Source organism: Pholcus phalangioides, unplaced genomic scaffold (assembly GCF_987345545.1).
Source record: "Pholcus phalangioides strain wild (caught in Gottingen) unplaced genomic scaffold, Ppha-v1.0 ptg000015l_1, whole genome shotgun sequence".
NCBI classification, from domain to species: Eukaryota; Metazoa; Arthropoda; class Arachnida; order Araneae; family Pholcidae; genus Pholcus; species Pholcus phalangioides.
The window spans coordinates 45,861,611-45,883,024 of record NW_028301608.1 but is presented as its reverse complement, the minus strand read 5'-3'; the positions used below and the strand labels follow the sequence as shown (position 1 = coordinate 45,883,024).

The following is a 21,414-nucleotide window of genomic DNA, read 5'->3' as shown; positions in this document are numbered from 1 at the left end:
CATTACCAACATTTACTTCCCATTTTTGTAAAAAATTATCTAATGTATAATTTATATATTATACCGTCTATATATTGAATTTCTTATCCGTCAGCAGGTCGGCAAACCATTCATCCTATTTATTTATGTTTTGCCGGTTTTTCTATCTATTTCTTGGCAGTTATTTATTTCTACTATTTATTTTTTTCTTGTCCATAAATAAATTAAATCTATTTTTTGTAGGACTACAAACTATTTCTCCAATTTACAGTATTTTTTGCAAATTTGAAAACATTTTTCCTTTTTACTTCTCCCTGCCCGTAAATTATTTCTCTTATTTACTTATTTTTTCCTATATACAAATAACTTCTATTTCCTTTTCTCTGTTTGTAAATTATTTCTTGCCGGTCAACATATATATATATTAATTATCCCATTTATATCTATTTTTTTGCCAGTCTGCAAATTATTTTTCCTATTTATTATTTTTTTGCCGGCTCACACACCATTTCTTCTATTTATTTATTTTGCACCGGTCCGTAAATTAGTTACTATATTTTCTCTGGTCCGTGAAATTTCAACAACTTTCACCGGTCCGCAGTTGCAAAAATGTTGAACAGTCATATGAATTGCCCCTGGAGATGCTTCACTGCATCAAAAGCATTATTGTAAAAAAGCAAACATCAGCAACAGGGACTTCATAGAAATAGACGAGTTTTACTCATCTTCTTGTCCTAAATAAAAAATTCAGATAGTAATTCACGAACGACCATTTCGGCGAAAAATTACCCATTGGGCATAAATAGGGTAAATTGTTGATTTTGGTTTCTACAGACCTTAATTGAAAAATTCTAAAAAATTTAGATAACAAATACTATGTAAAAATGCTGAATTCAGCTGAATTTTTATTTAATGAATGTAAAAAAAAAGAATTATATCCTTATTTTAGCTCACAATTGCGTTAATTGTAATAATATTGTTTGTGTGCTTCATGGTTCCATCATAGACTAACATCCTACTATTAGCATCAGTAAAATGATTAGTTTAACACTAGAACATCCCGGAACGGCGATTCTCTCCAATGACACCGCGGGCTCTCGAACCACGTGTTCTACACGGAGAACTTTCATTGGCTGGCGTTTCTTTGATCTCTCCACCCACTCAGTCTTTTCATTAGTCAATAAACGCTACGATTTCGAGGAGAGGGCGTGTTGGTACGGTGATTGCATCGCAAAGCGGCAGTTTTCATTCACGTTAACGCTTTTTGATAGCTGCAAGATTGTTTGTTTTAAAACTTTTTATTGATATAAAAAAGTGATTCGGGACAAGGATAATTTCACTTTTTATTTTACCGCGTGTGCCGTCGAGATCACGTATCGGGAAATCTTCACGTGACAAAATCGGAGTCGTGTTCTAACAATTAGATGTATCATGATGATTAAGATATGACTATTCCAAACAAACACTATGGACAATTTCGTGATAAAATGTGATAACTGACACATACTATAGAGAAAAGTGGAGAATTACTATAGATGATATTTTTTGAGTGAAAAATAATTAGATCTGTGAGTTTGATCGGCATTTGAATTAGAGAAATTTGAAAAAATAAATAAATTGGAAAAGTGTGAGCCGCAAAATTTTGGAGTTCTAATTTTATGATCGCGAAAATTTAGAATTAAAATAAGATCAATTATCAGAAAGTATACGTTGAAATTCAATAGTGTGACTCACCAACGAAAACTCTTGATGTGAGGTTAGTCGACTCATGTGGTTTTCAAAAATTTTGCGTTCATTCATATGTATATCATGTTGAATCCCTGCAAGAGACAGTACAACGATAAACAGATAGATAATCAGAAACTGACTGAAATCAGAAAGATTTCTTCTAATGCGAAAGATGTTCAGTAACAAGTTTTGTGGTATCTCCTTGAAAACAGAAATCGAAAACTTTTCTTTCTAACTGTGCTTTTTTTTGTGACAAAATAAAAAAGAAAGATTAAGAGAACGTAAAAATGAATCCATACGCCGAAAAGATGCTGTCTCGTCGATCCTCTTTCATGATCGAGGACATACTCACTCCAAAGACACGTGCAGCCGTTGCTGCAGTCGCCGCCGCCGATGGACTCTCGGGATGCCTGCCGGGAGGAAGCCCCGGCGGGATTTCACGCAGCGCGGCCCTCTCATCACCGTATTATCACCTCTATGGACTCGGACACAATCCTAACCCAGCAATGACAGCTTATTTCTGTCAACAACCTCAACAACATTTCTTATCGAAACCGACTGACGCCGGTTCGTTACTGCTGTCGGCAGGTAAGTCGATCTCATCCCTACATCACTACGATTATCGCTTCATATTTTTACTCTCTCCGACTCCCTTTTTTTTTCCAATAAAATATTCAATTTATTTTTGGAACAAAATATATTTCAAAAAATAAATTAAATACCGTATTCTCCCCCATTATAGACAGCTTGCGGGGAAACAGAGAGGGACACCAGCATCGGGAATACATACCAGTATTTTCTGGCATACCGGGAAATTCTAGTCAAAAATGCTGGAAAATTTTTTAATATCTCGACTCTAAGAACCAATTTTATTGGCGGATTTGAGCTTTAACTGTTCTCTGCATTTTATAATCTTTTGTGTTTTACCGAACGTGTTTACTTTTGTTATCATAAATCGTAATTTATTAAAAAAATGTGGAATATTAAGCATATGCGTTCTCGTACATTAGATGAGGTGAAGGGAAATATTCGTAAAATTGCGAAAATTTTTTGCATTTCTATGTGTCATGGGTTTGCAATTGAAATGTAAAAAATTGAAAACTTTCACTGCAATACATGATATTGTAACACGAAAGCGACAGGAGTTTTATTCAATCTCTGAACATGCAAAAAAAAGCGCGCAAAGTATCTGTCTTTCATATCAGGCTGACGATAATTAGGTTAGAAGTGTGAGTAAATGTTCAGTTTTCATCATCGTTAACAAATTACACGTTTGCTAGGGTGAAAATATCTATTATATTTCGTTTCACTCATCTCTTGATATAAATTGATATCGATGTTTTGAATGTATTCTGTGATCCTTTATCGGGCCGCATTTTTCCCGATATGCAAGAAATGGACCAGAAACAACAATTCCGAAAGCTGACATTCCTTGAATTTTACGGTATGACGGGTAATGCGGGGCAGGGGGTGTACGGTGATTAGTTTATAGAAATTTCTCCTTTGATCGAACTTCAGTTGCTTTGATTCATACGAATATTACTGTCTGTTGATATTTCGAATAGTTAAAAAATTCATTTTTTTTTCATATGTATAGTGAAGAGGTTTTTTTTTTTGATAAACAGCTATTTTATATTGACTGCCATGTGCAATAAATGCACATAAGTACAACCACATTAATTATATATAATGGTTTCTGTGACAAACCGCTGTTAGAGAAATATACAGATCTGTTCAAATATAATACCATTCATCACTAAGTAATTCAAAATTTGATGTGTGATCGGCAAAATTAATTTTTTACCTCACGTATCTAGCAATATATTCCTAGTATATATTATAAAAATCAAAATAATGCTTAGTGTGGTATTCCCTGTCATAAAAAAATATTTACAGAATGCATTAATGTATGCATTTTCTAGCAGTGGAGCTGTTTTTAAGCCAGAATATTGGCGAAAAAAGCCACGTTGTTAATTGATAATGCACTTATGTATCATATAAAGACTTATGAAACAGTGAATTAATTGTGAAGTTTTCATCCTTAGTGTTACCCGTTTAGTTTAATCCTATAATCGAGGTGTTTATCAGCTTCCAAGGACCATATTTTAGCTCTAATTTGTATTATCTAATATCCGTTAATCATGTTATCCGAATAATTTGATTTTCCGCTTTCTGAGGATTAAATTACTCATAGACGTAAATGGTACGTACACAATATTTAACTGTTATCTACTTTTGCTTTGAAATCAAAAAAATAAATGAGCAGAATTCATTCGAAATTCAGTTGCGTGAGGACTTTTTTTAAGAACAAAATTATTATGATATTTGATTATAATTCAATACTGAAATTAGGTTACTGTTCAAACAATACTTCAGGAATTATTTTTCTTCTAAATTTAGTCTTGAAGAATTTGGTACGAAGTAAGAATATATTTGCAAAAAAATCTATTCTTTAAAAGTAAAAATAAAGACATTCATATTAAATACGATACTGCTCCAAACTGAAATCAATTTATCTCACATAAATAATCATCGATTCATCTCTATTCATAGTGACAGAAGTTTTTCGACGAATGACTACCTCTTTACCTAGCAAAATTATTTAGAAATATAAATTACGAAATTTTTCAATTTCACTCAATTGAGCAATTTCCTAATAGTGATAACAGAGAGTTCATTGGAATTTAATGAAGACTATAATTTTCACAATACAAAATATGATATTGATTAACATTTCTATCAAGTTTGTAAAACGTAATTTAAATTATTTTTGGATCTGCATTGAATAACACATGACAGCTGCTTTGTCGTAAATACTAAAGAACACAAAAGTAATAGTCACGATGGTAATTTTTCGAATGATCATGACATTAGTTGGTGTGTCATTCTATATCCAATGTGAATATATTTATGCCATATTTCTCGTTGGGATATGCCATAAGGACCTTGTTGGGCGTTTTATCTGATGTGGTCCTAAAATTTGTACATGCTTTCGTTTTTCATCTTCAATGAAGAATCACATAGGTCGTCATAATAAAATAACAAAATTACACGTAAGTTCGGTTATTTAAGATTTATATTTTTTATTACTCAATTACTCATCAAGTTAGAAAACGTCTAGGAGAAATTGAGTCATCTTCACAATGTTCGCTAGCCGAAATTGGTTAAACATTTGGTAAAAACTGATATTTTTCAGTTGAAGAAGAAAGTTAAAATTTTACAATAAATCCACTTTCATATAATTTATTTATTCCAATGTTTATGCCAGTTAAAGGATAAACAACAAGTATTGATAAATAAATATACACACACACTCATTCAAATGATAAATGAACTTTTAATGTAGTCTTCCAAGTAGAAAAGCTAAATCTCTTAAAATTTCTATTCCATAACAAATGATAAATTTACGTGAGATAAACTAACGAAATTAAAATTAACATGAAATTATGTTCTTTTTTAAATAAAGTATGATAACCTATATTATAACATTGGATATACATCGAACCTTCTACTAAATTGTGAATACACACTTCAACAAAACTGGCCTGAATGGACTAAGTTAATTACGAGACATTGGACCATCAAATTGAGAAACATTGTTGATTTGCAATCATAGCCAAAAAAAAAAAAAATATATATATGTCATTTCTATTTATTCAAACATACATATACGAATAGTACTTAAAATTAAGAATGAATGATGATGAATATTATTAAATTTATGGGGGTGTGAATTCATATTCAGGTTCATTTCTATTATTTTTCTTCCAATTTCTCTTGCTCTTATATTTTATTTAAGATATCAACCAAGAGAAATTCATGAAAAAAGTACGTATGTTTTCTGGGCTCACTCCATGTCAACAACAACGTAAAAAGTCATGTCAAAAACAATATTTACCATTTATCTACCACATTATGAAAAGTAGAATAAGAAGAAAACGAATATAACAATAAATGAAATAATGTGAAAATAACAATATAACTATAATGATATAAATAATAAACAACTATATATAATTATCATGCAAATGATATGGTAGGTTGTTTTAGTTCTAATTATTAATTAAGACAACAACATAAAAAGCACTCAAGGAAACAGAAATTTTTTGGATTTTATGCCGAGGTGAGCACGGAAAGAAAAGTCATCTGGTCTATACCGTAACTCGACCCCAGGTCCTCTTGCATTATGAGCAAGCATGATACCATCTACACAGCATGTTTGCTCGGAATGAGAGGGCCTGGGTTCGATTCCCGGTGGAGACCAGATGCTTTTTTTCCGAGTCCACCTCGGTATAAAATCCAGAAAATATCTGTTTCCTTGATATATTGGGCTGAGAAAAAAGCCTCTATCTCTCTCTCTATATAAAAATTCTGTTTTTCAAACAATTAGTTAGCACATAACAATTTTTCTAACCTGGTAGCTTCTTAAAAGTACCGTTAGTAGATAAAGGGTTGAAAATGATAAAAAAAAATTAACTTTCATTTTTTAAAAATGTATGATTAAAAAAAAAACTAAATTTGAGAAATGAGTGATTAAATGAAAATTTTTTGTTTCCAAAATTAGTCTTACCTTTTTTTGGTGGAGGAGGGGGGGGGGAAGAACAAATACTTTTATAAAGAAGAAACATATTTTTGTAATAATTAATAATTAGGTTTCCAATTTGAAACACTGGCCGTCAGAAGTTTAAAATGAAATTAGTTACAGTTCATGATGATCATATAAAAATAATAAATGCTTGAAGGTTACCGGGACCTCTTGCATACAACCCGTGAGCTATATAAAAGGAAATATCAGAAGTATCTCAATGATTCGAGTCTCGAAACTTTCTGGATCCGGATAATCCGAGGTGCCCGGAATATTCAAAATTCATTTATCATCTTAATACAACGAGTTTTCTTTCAATTAGCGTTACTTTTCTTACAAAATATGAGTAATTTCAGTCTTAAGGGAGTCTCAATAGGGATTGAAGGGGTCTTAATCTCTAGATTGGGCTCTTTGGTGGCCTTTCAGGTCAGAATTTTTCACCGGTCCCCTATATAGTAAATTTATAGTTAAAAAAACCCATTTATATTAGATCTTCAGGACACAAATCCGCGCCAGTCTGACTTATAAAAATGCCATGGGCCTTGGCAGTTGTGTAATGAATTAAAGACAAAACAACATGCAAGAGTAGGTACCTCTCCCCCACTTAAAAAGTTGTTTCCTATTACTTTTTGGATAATCTGAGTTCTCATTCATAGGAGGAGGTCTCGGTCTCGTTCACTTCGGATTATTGACACTCTCCTGTAATTAAATTTCTAAGTTTTCTGCTCTTATTCTTGCGAGAACGTCTGACAACATCGGTATAAATAATACTAATAAAGTTGTTAGTATCACTAATTCCTGAGTGTGGAGAACAAAAATGCGATGCAGTAAAAACTTTTGCAGGGGCAAACACCAAGCTGAAATTTAGGCGGAAAAACTGATTTTTTTGTTTTGAATAAATATTTAATAATACATTTTATGCTACTACCGGCAACGCCGATTCAAAAGAGATGTCGACGATAGCAAAAAAATTAGATTTGGTGGTGCTTGTTGATAATACTTCTCGATATACAACGATTATCTCTTTTTCTCTCTTTCTGTACACCAATATTTTTTCTTCTTATCGTTAAACTTTGTCGTTATATCGTGATCTCACTGTACATCCTATTGGTAAATTTCTACTTTTTCATCAAAGTTGATGCTTTTAATATTCGAAAAAATACCCAAAAATATAGCTAATTGCAGTAGTCTCAGGAACATTTTAATTATTGGAATGATAAATCTCAGTCCCGACTCGATGTAGAAAAGGCATTATGAGCCTCCCATATATGTAAGCTTATAAAACGTTCAAATTTCAAGTTGTTTAATAGCTCGAAAAATCCTCTCGTATATCTCAGTAAAAGACAGTAGAAATCAATATAAAAAACACAAATACGTAGCGATTCGGACTTCTTTGCAACAGGATTTACTTCAGAAATAAGTTCTGAAACTGGAAAATACTTAAGGTGCCTTATCTGACACACGTTGAATGAAGGATTTAAAGCCTTTATATCTGGTCGTTACTAGATAATAGCCGAACGTTTCCTAGAAAGTCTGCAATGTCCACTTGTGTGTCAGAGAAAATGTCCAAAATCCAAGGAAACTGGGAAATAAAAGATTTACGCTTTTCGTCTATTTATTTCAATTTATCTCGTTCGAAACAACAATTTCTGTTATTTGATTTAAGCTAGTCTATCCTCGTTAAACTTCAATAAAGCCATTCACAATTATGGTGATAAAGTTAATTTCCCTCACTTATGTTCAAGCCAATATCATATCTACGAATGATATTATTGGCAATGATTTTCGGCAATCATATTTATGAATTTCAGAAAAAAAATCGTTCAAATTCTCTCTCTCTTAGGCATTCATAAATAAACTCGGTCATAAAGATGCCATGATTATGTCGTCATAAACGAGGTTGATGTTTTCAAGTTTTTTTTTGACAAAAACTATAATTAGAGGCAATAAAACACTCTGCATAAAGTTTTTATTTCTTTACGTCCAAGGTTTTCTCCAATTTGATGGAGAATAATGCAAGGAAATTGGACAATATATTACGGGATATCACCAATTCTCGCCAAACGTATTGTAAAATGTCGACGAAATTACCAAAAATTGGTTATAATCCTCGACGAGAAGAAAAAAGGTACAGCAAGTCTGTTAAAATGTATTTCACAGAATAAAAAAATTTTTCTTTCAAATATGTCAGATGGATATTTATAGTCCTATTCATTATAATATAATTTATGTGAATTATACAAATCACTTTCATTCCTGATTCTAGTAAAGACTACGAATTAAAGCAAGCTTCGTCGAAAAAAAAGGGACACTTTTGTAAAAGAAATGGTCGGAAACGGCAAAAGATACGGAAATGCTTCGTATAATGTATCGTTAATGACCAAGTTGGAACGTTTAAAAAAAACATGGAACATATAAATCTCTTTTTTCAACGTTTGGTGTAAATATAACTACAAATGAAAATTTTCAGGATGTGATGAGCTCTAATCTTGTAGGAATTTCTTGGGAAAACGTCATAGTGAACCGGATACAAAAAGGACGAAAAATATGTCGTTATACCCGAAGTGGTTGATTTTATCGACGTTATAAGAAAGGTTCATTAACATTATTCCCTGGGCGGATCAGTCCGGACAGCCAATTATTTACATTGTGGTCAAAATGTCATTACAACTAAGGTCGTTATAACTGAGTTCGACTGTAAATTAATTTTTACACAACTTCCCATTCGCACGTAGATCTAGAACTGTAGAAGGGATATTCCAAGATATTTTAAAATGATTGGGAGCTTTTCACTGTTATAATAACAATCCTTCAAGCCTCGGAAAGGTTTTTTAAACTATATTATTACTTTGGAACTTTTAAATACGTGTTGTATTGAGAGTATTCGAACTCAATCTTGTTCAAAAGAAGAAGTAAAAAAAAAACAACCTCCAAATATATAATTATAGCCAATAAAAAAAAACAATTCCTATCTTCTTGTACAAAAAGAGATTTAAAGTTTCGATTGTTTTTCCTGAATTATTCTACATTAGTCTATCTTCAACAAATCGCAATAAAGTCATTTACCTACTGATAAAAGAAAGTTAATTTCCCTCATTTATCTTCAAGATAATAGGCAAACATATCCACAAATTTCAGAAAATTTTTTTCAACTTTTCTCTTAGGCTTAAACTATATATGTTGCAGTGATAATGTTAAATGTGATGAATCCAGTTATACATAATAAGTGTTTATTATGCATAATTGCCGAGCATTTTGATAAGTTTAATAAATTTCCCTAAATTTATCACCTTTATCGGTGATTATGCATAGTACTCAAGCGTCATTGGTAAATTTAATGATTACTAAAAAAAATTCTAACTTTTATCGGCGACCCAAGCATCGCATCGTTGGTAAATCGTACTATATATATGATATACTGTACATCATAATTCATACATGTATTTATTATATCGGGATGCGATCGTAAAATTTGTTGTCACTGTATCGGGACCCGACTTTATTCCTCACACATACTACACTTGGAATTTTTTTCATGTTTATCAAATTCACCAATTACACTAGGATATTATGCATATCCACCGGTAAAAGTCATAAATTTATCAAACTTAACATGACGATTAGTAGGTATGCATAATAACATTTTGTCACATTTACGTAACATATAGATTAATTAATATATAACTTCCCATTTGCACACAGATCTAAAACTGTAAAAGGGATATTTCAAAAAAAAAAAAATTTAAATATGTGTGTGTGTAATTAGGATTTTTTCTATTTTCAAATATAGCAATCATATTAACGAATTTCAGAAAAAATTACTGAAATTGTCTGTTAGGCTTAAACTATATAAATTAATTGATACATAACTCCCCATTTGCACACAGATCTAGAACTGTAAAAGGGATATTTCAATTTTTTTTAAAACATATAATTAGGAAATTTTTCTCACTTCAAATAACAACCCTTGAAGTTTTCTAAAGGTTTTTACAAAAATATTATTACTCTGGAACTTTCAAACACGTGTTTGTTGTGTTTAGAGTATTCGAATTCAATCTAGTGTAAAAGAAGAGAGAGAAAACAAAAGAAAAAAAGGTGTAAATATATATAGCTTATATAGCACTATCAAATTCTTCAGCAAGTATTTAAAATTTCAATTTTTTTCCAACAGAGGTATAGGGGATTATGCAACGGATTTTAAACAGATAAAAGAAAAATACAAGAAAAACTTGAAAATCCACTTCACCGTTTTAAAAGTTTATTTCCTTTCTTGATCCGTTTTATTCAGGTTTTTATTTGTAAATGTTTCCAAAAGATACTTACTTGTGTATGTTTATACTTATATATTGATAGTACAGAGAAATGGAGGAGAAAAGAAAACCAAAGGGATAAGATCTTTTCATATGTGTATAAACGCGTGTGTTTTGGTATATATCCGAAAAAGTTTCTCATCTTTTGAGCTGCGTTTATGATATCAAAAACGAGAAAAACACACCATCAAAACTGGATTTTAGGAGATCAAAAATACCTTTTCACTTTGACAGCTTTGGGTCCGTTTTCCACACTAACAAGTGCAAGGAAAAAACAGAGGCAAAAGTGAGGATCTGCTAACAGGCTAGGATTTTTCCTTTTCCTGAATACAAACAGAGAGAGAGAGATAGAGATACACACAAGATATGTCGAAATAAGAAAAGTAGAGAATAGTTCGCTGAAACGAAACATTTTGGAAGGCATATAACGCAAAAGAGAGAACAACTTTAGCCGCAGGGCGGAGTGAAGCTATTGTCGGAATTCTATTTTGAGGCTTTTTTTTCTCCATACTTTCATTTATTTGTACTGCATATGTGTATATATTCTATATATATATAAATTTTTCCAGTTGGAATGTCTATTCCTTGTGGCTTTGAACATTTTCAATACAATGTTCTTTTTCTTCCACAGCAGTGCCTGGAACCTTTCTTGGGAATAACGTTTTCCACAAAAAAATGACGCAGAGGCTTTTGTTCTTTTAAATGAACGCTTTGAACATATAAATGTATGAAAAATCACATTTTCACACTTCATGCACAAACTTTCTAACATACCAAACAGTAGCCACGTGATTCTTCCAAAAAAGTGAACAGGACATACAGGTTTTTGACGATCATTTATCAACCCTCTATGATTCCCTCTCATAAAAACATATTGAGGTTTTTTTTTTTTACATAATGCGGATGTAATTTTGTGCTGTAAGCATATGTTCGAAAAACACAGCAATTTAATTAATTAGAGTGAATTTTTAATTAGCTAAAATAGTTAGTTTAGGGTAAAATATGCCTTCATTTGCCTTCATTTTAATGTTATATTTTAACAGATAAAATCTTATTCGGCAAAGTTGAATAGTTTTTTTCCTTGAATTTTATTTCCATTTAACTTAATTAGGTGCGATTTTATAAATCTTTTCACACGTAAAATATTAGCAGCACTCAAAAAATGATACCTGAATCAACTCTTTCTAAAATAAAAGGTATATAGCCGTATATAGATTTATATAGCCGTATTTTCTACTGAAATGACTATCGAATGATGCACTTTCTAGATTAACCAAAAATCAAAAAAAGAAATTAGTATAATGAGGGTTTTTCGTTACTGTGCCATGACCATATGTGCTTGCAATGTATATTCAAATATATAAGGGACCTAGAAGGTTAAAAGGAAATTATTTTGAAAAAAAAACCAATTATTGAAAATGAAACTTTCTTCCATATATTAAATACGCATCACTCTTAAACACTTTTTAAAATAAAATTCTTATACATTAGTAATTTTATCCACTACATTTTGTATCAGAAAGAAGACGAAATCACTTTGTAATAAGCTAACTAACAGCCACGTAACTTTTATCGGACAACAGTTCGATAAAAGTTATAGAAACTCAGAAAGTGAACAGATTATTTGTTTTTTCGAGTAGCCATTTATTAAAAACAAAATTTTCTTCTTTTTCTCAAATATGCATCATTAAAAATAAGTAAATCTCAAAAATTAAAAAAAACAAACATAAAATTTTTCGAATGAAAATTCATATACTAGTTTTGTATCAGGAAAACAAAAGTTTAGCTATTTAAATACGGACTCAATGTTGCAAAAGCACGTTCTAAATATTCTTCATGTATAAGGGTATAATTCCAAATTTTTCCCATTAAATAATGAATATATGTTTTGTTTTCGCCTTAAGGGACCAACTAGATACATGTCACGAAATTCGCTTATGATATTGATCATAAAATGCTATGAGCGCAACTGTAAGTTATAAGTAAAATTCATAATAAATATCGTTAAATCTATGAAATTCTGGCATTTATTAATTTAAAATTTAGCATACTGTATAATAAGAAAGCTTTTATAATCTTTGTAAGATGAATTTTAACGAGAAATGTTCGACTGTATATTGTGATGATGCGTTGAAATCCTTTTCGAAACATACAGCGTGGGGTTGTTTTCAACTGAATCAGAGTATTACATCGCTGAATGATCATGCGTGTGTGTATGTAGGAAATAATTCACTAAATCTTTTAAATTCGATTGATTTCGTTTGGGAAGTTCTCGAAGCAACTGAATTGCGTTGCTTCCAACTTATTTCAAGGCGACGCAAATACGCAATTTTCCTATTAATTCAAATTGCTAGAAAAATTTCCATTTCAGACTGTTAATTTGATCGACTGTGAGTAATACAATGGAGCAGTGATAAGCAATAATCAGCCGTTCCTGTGCCCCCTGTGCAAGAATTTGCATTTAGACCCCCTTCTGCGCCTAGAGAATGGCTCATTCAAGAACATTCTGCCCCCCCCCCCTTTTAAGTGGACACTGTGCGGGTGCACCTGTTGCACCTGCCTAGTTACGGCACTGCAGTGGAGTACAAACTAATAATTTTACTTACGTAAGACTCAATGTATTATGCGAGGTAAAATTAACCACTCACACATCCACGCACAAAATCAAGATTAAATGAATAAGTGGATGAAGTTACACATCAAGATGAATAACGTTTGCCATGGAGCCTACGTCCACATTTTACTCATAGTATAGTATACACTTGTTATAACGATCATGAGTTATTGATACTATTATAACTACTGGTACGTGATGCGTCCTTATTTTTTTACTATTCATCCCACATTATTTTTCATTCAATATAATGACCTACGAAGACCATTCGAATAAATGAAGAAGCGTTTGGATTGATGTCCAAATAATTAGTGTTTTATGTGGGTTCCCGATAGACTTTTTTTTATCAGTGTGATCAGCACGTATTCCCAAGAGATCTTTACGATCTGTCCAGGGAATTTGCTAGTGTTAGTAGACATCCATGCCCGAACCGCGATTGGAACCCAGACCTGCACAGTCAGAACCTAGCTCCCTAACCACTGGACTACCAGGCGGCTTATAGGGCAAAAATAAAAAAAAATACAGTCACCGCTCATTACAAAGACGACGCGTTATTGGGACTGTTCAATAATTAGACAGATACCACAAGTCTAAAATATTTTCATATTTATTTAATGTTATTCTTCAGCCAGTATAACGACCCACAAAGACCATTCAATCCAACATTACGTCCGAACTCAGTTCTGCCTCGCCTCATTCTTGAAAAAAAATATGCAAAATTTGTTTTTTTTTGTTTGCCAAAATTGTGTTTGATATTGACCCTCGATATCGGGGAGGGGGGGGGAAACTTTGGTACATAGGTATGCATGCATGTAATTATTAATTATCACAATTCTATTAATCGCTATATCGGGGCAAGTAACTCATTATAATTTTATTATTATTGTTGTCTAACCAAATGAATTTTCACTGCAACTGCTAACGTTGCAACAAGTAAATAAGAAACTGTTTTTATTCCGCCCAAATATAAATTCTCTTAAAATGCTGTTCCTGTTCAACCTTCGATATAACGACCTTCCTATATAATGTCTATTTCTCATGGAATGAAAGGTCGTTATAACAAATGACGACGGTATCAGGAAAAAAGACATGCTCGATAAACGTATTGTTGTGTTTTTCGACTTAATTCCGATGTGGACTTCTTCTCGAGGCGTATGAAAATGTTGGTGTACAAACCATCTGTGGACTCCAAAGAACATACATCATGTTGAATGGGAAGGGGGAGGGCAATCGCGCTGGGATGTGGACAAGATCATCACAGGGAATGTACGAGAATGATCGCGTTAAATATTCATTCTCCAGTGTGGATCATGAAATGATGTTCAAGAAAACCCCTTTGAGTGACTACTTTGAATCTTTACTGGTGTGAATGGAACTATCTTCTTCAAGAGTTCAGCGAAGTGTATGTCCGAGCAAACAGCTTCAGAATTCGTACCGCATACGTTAAAGTGTGATGGAACACATAAAGACAAGCACAAATCACTGAACAACCCATGCCCGGAACTAGAGTGGTTAAGCGCTGAAGGTGCTGGCCATGACATGATAAGTAACAAAATAGACATACTCAGAATGAAAGGACATATCGATGAATTTAAAGAAAAACTTCCAATTACGCAGACATCACAGCATCTGCTTAAAACTGCAGCCACCAACACCGTCAATGTAGTGTTGAGAAGCGCCCTTTAGCACTTGAGTTTCGGGCGCGGCGTATATGGTGATTTGTGCTTTTCTAAGTTATTTTCTATCACCATTAACGTATATGCTATGAAACACCCTATATAATAGCTTTGGCATCCAAATAAATAGGTATTGATTGTCATAGCAAATTATCAATAAATTAGAAGAATAAATTGATATAGGTAGTGAGAGAGAGTACGAAGTAATTTCAATGAGTATTTTTTTTTGAACTTACGCTAAAAAATTTTCATACATTTTCTCTAGTGACGCTTTTAAGATCGCTAAAATCTAAGCGATGTCACACACACACAACAAAAAATTCCTAACATAAATCAATTTGTTTTGATAACGGTAATAAAATGATGTCCATCAAGGGGGATTCCAAAATCGATACCTACATTAAGAGTTTTTGGTTCTTAACATTTTTTATTGTTCGAAGCCGGGAAAAAAACTCAAATTTTGCTTTAGATTGACGACTCAAATGACTCGGACTTTTTGAACATACAGGGTGTCCATAATTAAAGAATCCTTTCTCAAAGCTGCCTACAGCCGAAACCAGTCATCAGAAAGCTGGGAAATTTTGTGGATCACTTAATAAAGGGAATAGGAATTTCTTTCAGTGAAAAAAAAAAGTTCCAATATATTACTTTGAAACTCTGTAGTACACATGAAAGTATTTTTCGAAGTCACGCAACAGCTGTTGTGAAACCTGGAAACATTCGCGAAGATTTTGTTTTTAATGTGCTTGCTACTCAAAATGACCTAAAATTTATGAGACCTCGCTTTGTTAGTAAAATAGTTTTACCAAAACGCTGATTCCGCAGTAGCTGCTCTACGGAAATTTCGGACTTTGAAGGGAATTACACAAAAGGTTCAATCAATGTTAAGAACCTCCGAAAAATGATAATGGAATTTGTGAATAAACGGGGATCGTTATCTACTCGTCCCGGAAGATGAAGAAAACCCGTTTCTGCAGTAGCGGTACAGGACTACTGTGCAGCATGCCATCTTGTGATTTCAGTTGGTAGCTGAAAATTATGGCCATCATGTTGAACATGTTGTGCTGAAATAAAAATTGTACAAGGAAAAGTGTGTATAAATGTTAAATTTATTGATAAAACACCCTATTTATTCGCGGCAAAATATTCTAATTGATTAGTTGATTAATACATTTCGGTTAGTTGTTTCAACTTCTAGTTCCCCGCACAACATATTTGTGTATTATACACAGAAAGTTGCCACAAGACAACTTTATTATCACATTTGGACGGTAGACAGTGCAAAATATTGATCATATTAAACACCCTCGATAGAACGAACACCGGTTGAGAATTTAAAAATATATTTAAGCTGATTTTGAGTGAAAGAGTGAAATATAATAAAATATCTTCTGCAGCGGTTTGAAAATCTCCACAGAAACATCTTTACCTCAAAAAAATATCGTTATAGAGGGGAGATATATCGTAGTAAAGGATATCGTTGTATCAAGAGGAGTTTAACATTAGAGTATAGCAAGGGTCCAAAAATATCGTGTTGCAGAGGGTTTTATTATTATATAGAGGGATATCGTTGTAGTGAGATTTCACTGTACATGACAAAGACAGTCAAAAAAAAAAAAAAAAAAAGAACCTGCCATACCATTTCCCCCCAATTGTTTCGGTACTTTAAAAGTATATCTTTTACTGTCATTTCAATACAAAGTACGCAATATAAGTACAATACTTTTTTTAAATCTAGAAAGAATTGATGCATTGTCGTGTTCAGAAATTTATACAATCGCGCCATATTGAGAAGATAAGGAATAAAATTCAAGAAAACACACAACCAGGATTTTATCCGTTTACAGATAAAAGTGAAATAAAGTAAAAATACGTATTTTACCCTTAATTGGCCATTGTAACTGGTTAAAAATTCCACGCTAATGAATTAAATTGATGTTTTGATACATTTTTTAAATCAAAAAATATGCTAACAATACAGGTTGGGGGCTTAATTTACTGCTGGGGCTTAATTTACATCCGTGTTTGTAAAATTTCTTTTCCGGTGCGTCTTTATGAAGTTGAACAATAGAGGGTTAAGTTGGCATACAATTAGAGCATTCAGGGATCTCAGATTAATCATAATATGAAACATACTTATAGGTCTCTTAACCATTTTATAAACGTATATGTTTTTAATTACCCGCATTAATGTTCTCATTATTTGGAAATTTACATTTCATTAAACATTGGAAATTAAGTTTTCCTTTTTGAATCTCCATAAACTGCTTGTAACAACATCGGTAATTACGGCTCAAAAACGAGAAATTTTGGAACTAATGAGGCGATATAGAATAACCAATAAAAGAATAGGAAAAAAACTGATGTGAAACTAAATCTGGATTTCACTTTCATGTAAATCTAGGCAAACATAAATAATTGGTAAAAGAGAAGTAGGAAAAATCAAAATTCAACATTTTGATTCCCAGGAAAGAATTTTTCCGTAAAGGAAAATAAAATAAATGGGAGTCAATTAGCATAATGCCATGCTTCTTAAGTACGATTTGCAAGGAAATTATTCATATGCATGTACTTATAAGAAAATCTACCTCATCAAAATTTAAATAAGGGACGAGAATTATGGAGTCATCGTTTACACGGGAAACGATAAAAAGGAAATTTTTCATTGTCTTCCATGTTATTGCTTCTTTATTTTTTGATTATTATTTCGAGCTGACGTGCTCATTATATTCTCATAAGCAGTTTCATTTGATGGTGGCTATCAGGTTGTTATAGGGACTTTCTTCTCCACCCTAAATATTAATAAGAGCCTTTTCCGTGGAACTTCCGAGAATGGAAAAGAAAACCAATCCCGATTCACACACAGACACTATAAGCTTCCTTCCCCCGCCCCGACTACATATTTATTTGCTCATTTTTTGAATATATTTATAAGAAAATAAAATAAATCTCAGTAAAAGGAAAAAAAATATATTTACATTTGGTTTTGTGCCTGATAGCCAAACGAGCAAAGGATCAAACCCTCAAGAGACCGGCATTACGCGCTTAATGATCAGCGATTTTGTGCACCGCGTTCTTTTTTCGTTTCTCGTGGATGATAGCGAGAGAAAAGAAGACACAGTTCTGAACTATCGGAATCTGCTTTGTTATGTATGTATGTACATAATATATCTATAAGAAAAACCCAGCTCCGGGGGAAGCACCATTTTTGGACATTTTCCGTCGGATGTTCCAATACGAGTAATACTGATAAGTACGCGTCTTATAAGCATTAAACGTGGGCTTAGGATTTCGATTGCTCATATCCGGGGTAAAAATCCTTCCCTCCGTCCTGTTATGCATCTATATGCATTGATATACAAGTACATGATTTTTTTTTCAAATTTACATATAAGATAAGTACGGGTAAAATATATTGTTTTAAAAATTTTATGAAATGCAAATCGATATCGATGTCATATAATAACCAATTCAACGAGGGATTGGACTCTGAAGTTTATGGCGTACAGATATATCTAACTATAAGATGGAGTCGGATATTATCGGATACGCATGCTGGTACGGGAAAGAAAAATAACCAGAAGCTCGATAAAATTTTCTTTAAATTTCATTTTGATCAATTCAATGGAAAATTTTGTTCATGGAACATCTTAATAAATTTTTATTGAATGGTTTGCGAATATACATCCTCAACTTTTATAAATCACATACGTTACGGTAAATGTGATAAATGCGTTATTACACACAATCACCGGTTATTATTCATCGTCTTACCAATCGTCTTGGTAAGTTTGATATAAATACAAAAAAAAGTTATAACTTTTACTGGAGATTATGCATAACCTAAGCCTCGTTGTTGAATATGATTAATACTTGAAATTTAACGCGTTTATTTATTTATATATTCATTATGTATTTTATTTATTTTTATTTGCCAATATGCATAATATAATTTTCATTTTTTTTGTCGCATCACTGTAATTTTTTTGCACACGAGGGTCAATTAGACCGGGACCTACAATTTATTGCCAATTCCAAACGCGGCAGCCTTTTTTTTATACTCACCGAGAGGTTGACCGAGTGGTTGGTGCTCCAACCCCTCGGTGAAGGACTCACATACTTTTCTCAATATATATCAATATATATATAATTTGTTTATGTTATTGATATTTATTGTGCCTTATAACTTGTAATACAGTGTTCGTATAAGCCATTAGTCATAAAAAAACCTGTTTAAGAATAGATATTTAGAAATAAATGACATTTTGAATTGATGAAAATTTTAAACATATAATATAGTACCGTAATCAATGTATTTGTTAAGGTAAAGGCGACAAATCGGTGATTATTTATAATCCCAGGTTATCCTCTTAGCACTGACTGTTAAAAAAATGTTTTTTTGATCGATTTGTGTTTATTGTATGTCAAAATACCCTTTAAATAGAAAAAATAATAATACTGTAATTAAATAATTAATTTGGGTCAGCATCTTTACTTGGATCATTTGAGTTAGGTACACGTATGTGTAAATCAGGCCTCAACTTAAAAAAAGAGAATCATTTTAAAACCATTTAAAACTGTTAAAAATGAGCTGCATATCTCCGGAGCGACGAGGTTATTATGCAAAATCACTAATCGTCTCTGTGAGTTTGATAAATTTTCCTAAATTTATCATTTTTACTGGTGATTATGCGTTATCCCCTGGCCATTAAAGATTTCATGTGGAAATGTCACTGTTAAATTCAACCACTTATCCGTTACTTCCGTACGTGATTGGTGCACGACACTTATTTTGGCATTGAAATTAAAATAAATGAAAATAAGTGTTATAATACAAAACGTATAAATCATTATCAGTCTTGCAATGTTATCGTCCTTCACATTTATCAACTTTTTTAAACATAATGAACATCACCGATCGAATCCACTATCCCAAGCTGAAGTTTGAGTAAAAAGGCCGGCAAATTCAAATAATTCATTGATGATTTACCATATTTATCAATACGAGCTGGGTATTATACATAATCACTGGTGAAAGGGCTAAATTCATAAAACTTATCGAACCTGATAAATTCACAGTGACCAAAATGGTCACTGTGAATTTATTATGCATAATATCAGCGATTATGCGGAATCACTGGAGTTACGAGCAATTTAAAAAGTAGAATTTTCTAAAATTTTTTGCAATAAAATTCCCGTGTGGATGCTAGTTCGGAAACTCCTCACTACATCATAGTAAAAGAAAAAAATTGTGTTTACTGACTAGTTTGAGATTGTATCAAGAAATAGTCTAGAAATACTATATTTACGTACAATATAACTATTTTGATCAGATTCAGATTTATTAGGAAATATTTTCTAGCGAATATTCCGTGTTTATTCCAGAAATTACGAAATATCGTATGCTTATAAAAAAATGGATTTTTTTCAAAGAAAATTATACTGATGCTAGCTCGTCTGAAATTTTTCTAAAAATTTCCTTACACCAATTCCAAAAAACATGATTGTATTAACCGAATTTCTCATTTAAGGGCTCATGAAAAACTTAAAATTTCTAATGCATCTCAATAGCGAACCACAAGGAAGGTTATAAAAATGTTCGAAAACGAAGGTCATTTATAAGTACGTGAATTCGTATTATAAACGAACTCAATCATGAATTATTCATCATAACTAAAAATAGTTATCTATCTCTATATATATATAAAATTGATTTTCTGTGTGTCTGTGTGTCTGTGTGTGTGTATGTTCTCTATACAAATCTACAATTTTAGATCGATCGTCGCCAAATTTTGCATATATACCAAATGCGACCCGACTTGAACGATAGGCTACTTTAAAATTTCGTCAGACCAGGGCAAATGCCCCAAATGGGCAAAAAACTGTCCGGCAACAATGGTTTTTGGGCCTCAACAATCACTTTCCGAACGTTTACTTTGGTTACCGTGGTTCCCTAGCAATGCGTTTCAGACGTGTATATGCCTTTACAACGGTTTGTCACTTCTTTAATCCTGTTAGTATATGTATAATAGTTTATGCCTTTATAATGGTTTGCCACATTTTCAATATACTCTCAGTAATGAGGCTTTTTGAATAGACGTCATAATCATCATCAGCATCGCTTTGAGAGTCAGGAAAAGGGTGATCCTCATAGAAATCAGTGCTAAAATTGTCGATTTTTTTAAAAATTGTATTGAATTCTCGATTTTTGAAATATTCAGTTCGCTTAGAGATATACGAAGCCCAGGAGATTAAATATGAAGTAATTAGCCAAACCTATACTTTTGAGTTGGATATTCGAGCAATATCATTGATTTCATTTATATCTTCTCAAGTATGAAAATTAATGTCTCCATATTGTCTCTTTTGATATTTATTTGCATAAATTCATGTGGGTTAGGATATTTTAAAATTAGTTATGAGCCCGTGAAAAGTGCATCGAAAAAATTCCACAGCTTTAACTAAGGATTTTTGGAAGCTGGAACAGGATAACTTGAAGTTCAAGGGGGGGGGGAATCGAAA

The 21,414-nt window shown here is 32.3% G+C and overlaps 1 protein-coding gene across 1 annotated transcript in view; it reads left to right on the top strand.

Moving 5' to 3' along the window:
* The first annotated feature begins 1,314 nt into the window (after nt 1-1,314).
* LOC149076097 (brain-specific homeobox protein homolog) overlaps nt 1,315-21,414 on the top strand; it is a 37,566-nt gene continuing 17,466 nt past the window's right edge. The window contains exon 1 of the mRNA XM_089245491.1: nt 1,315-2,295. Within this exon, the coding sequence (XP_089101617.1) occupies nt 1,995-2,295 (301 nt within the window). The 5' untranslated portion in view covers nt 1,315-1,994. The remainder of the gene's footprint in view (nt 2,296-21,414) is intronic.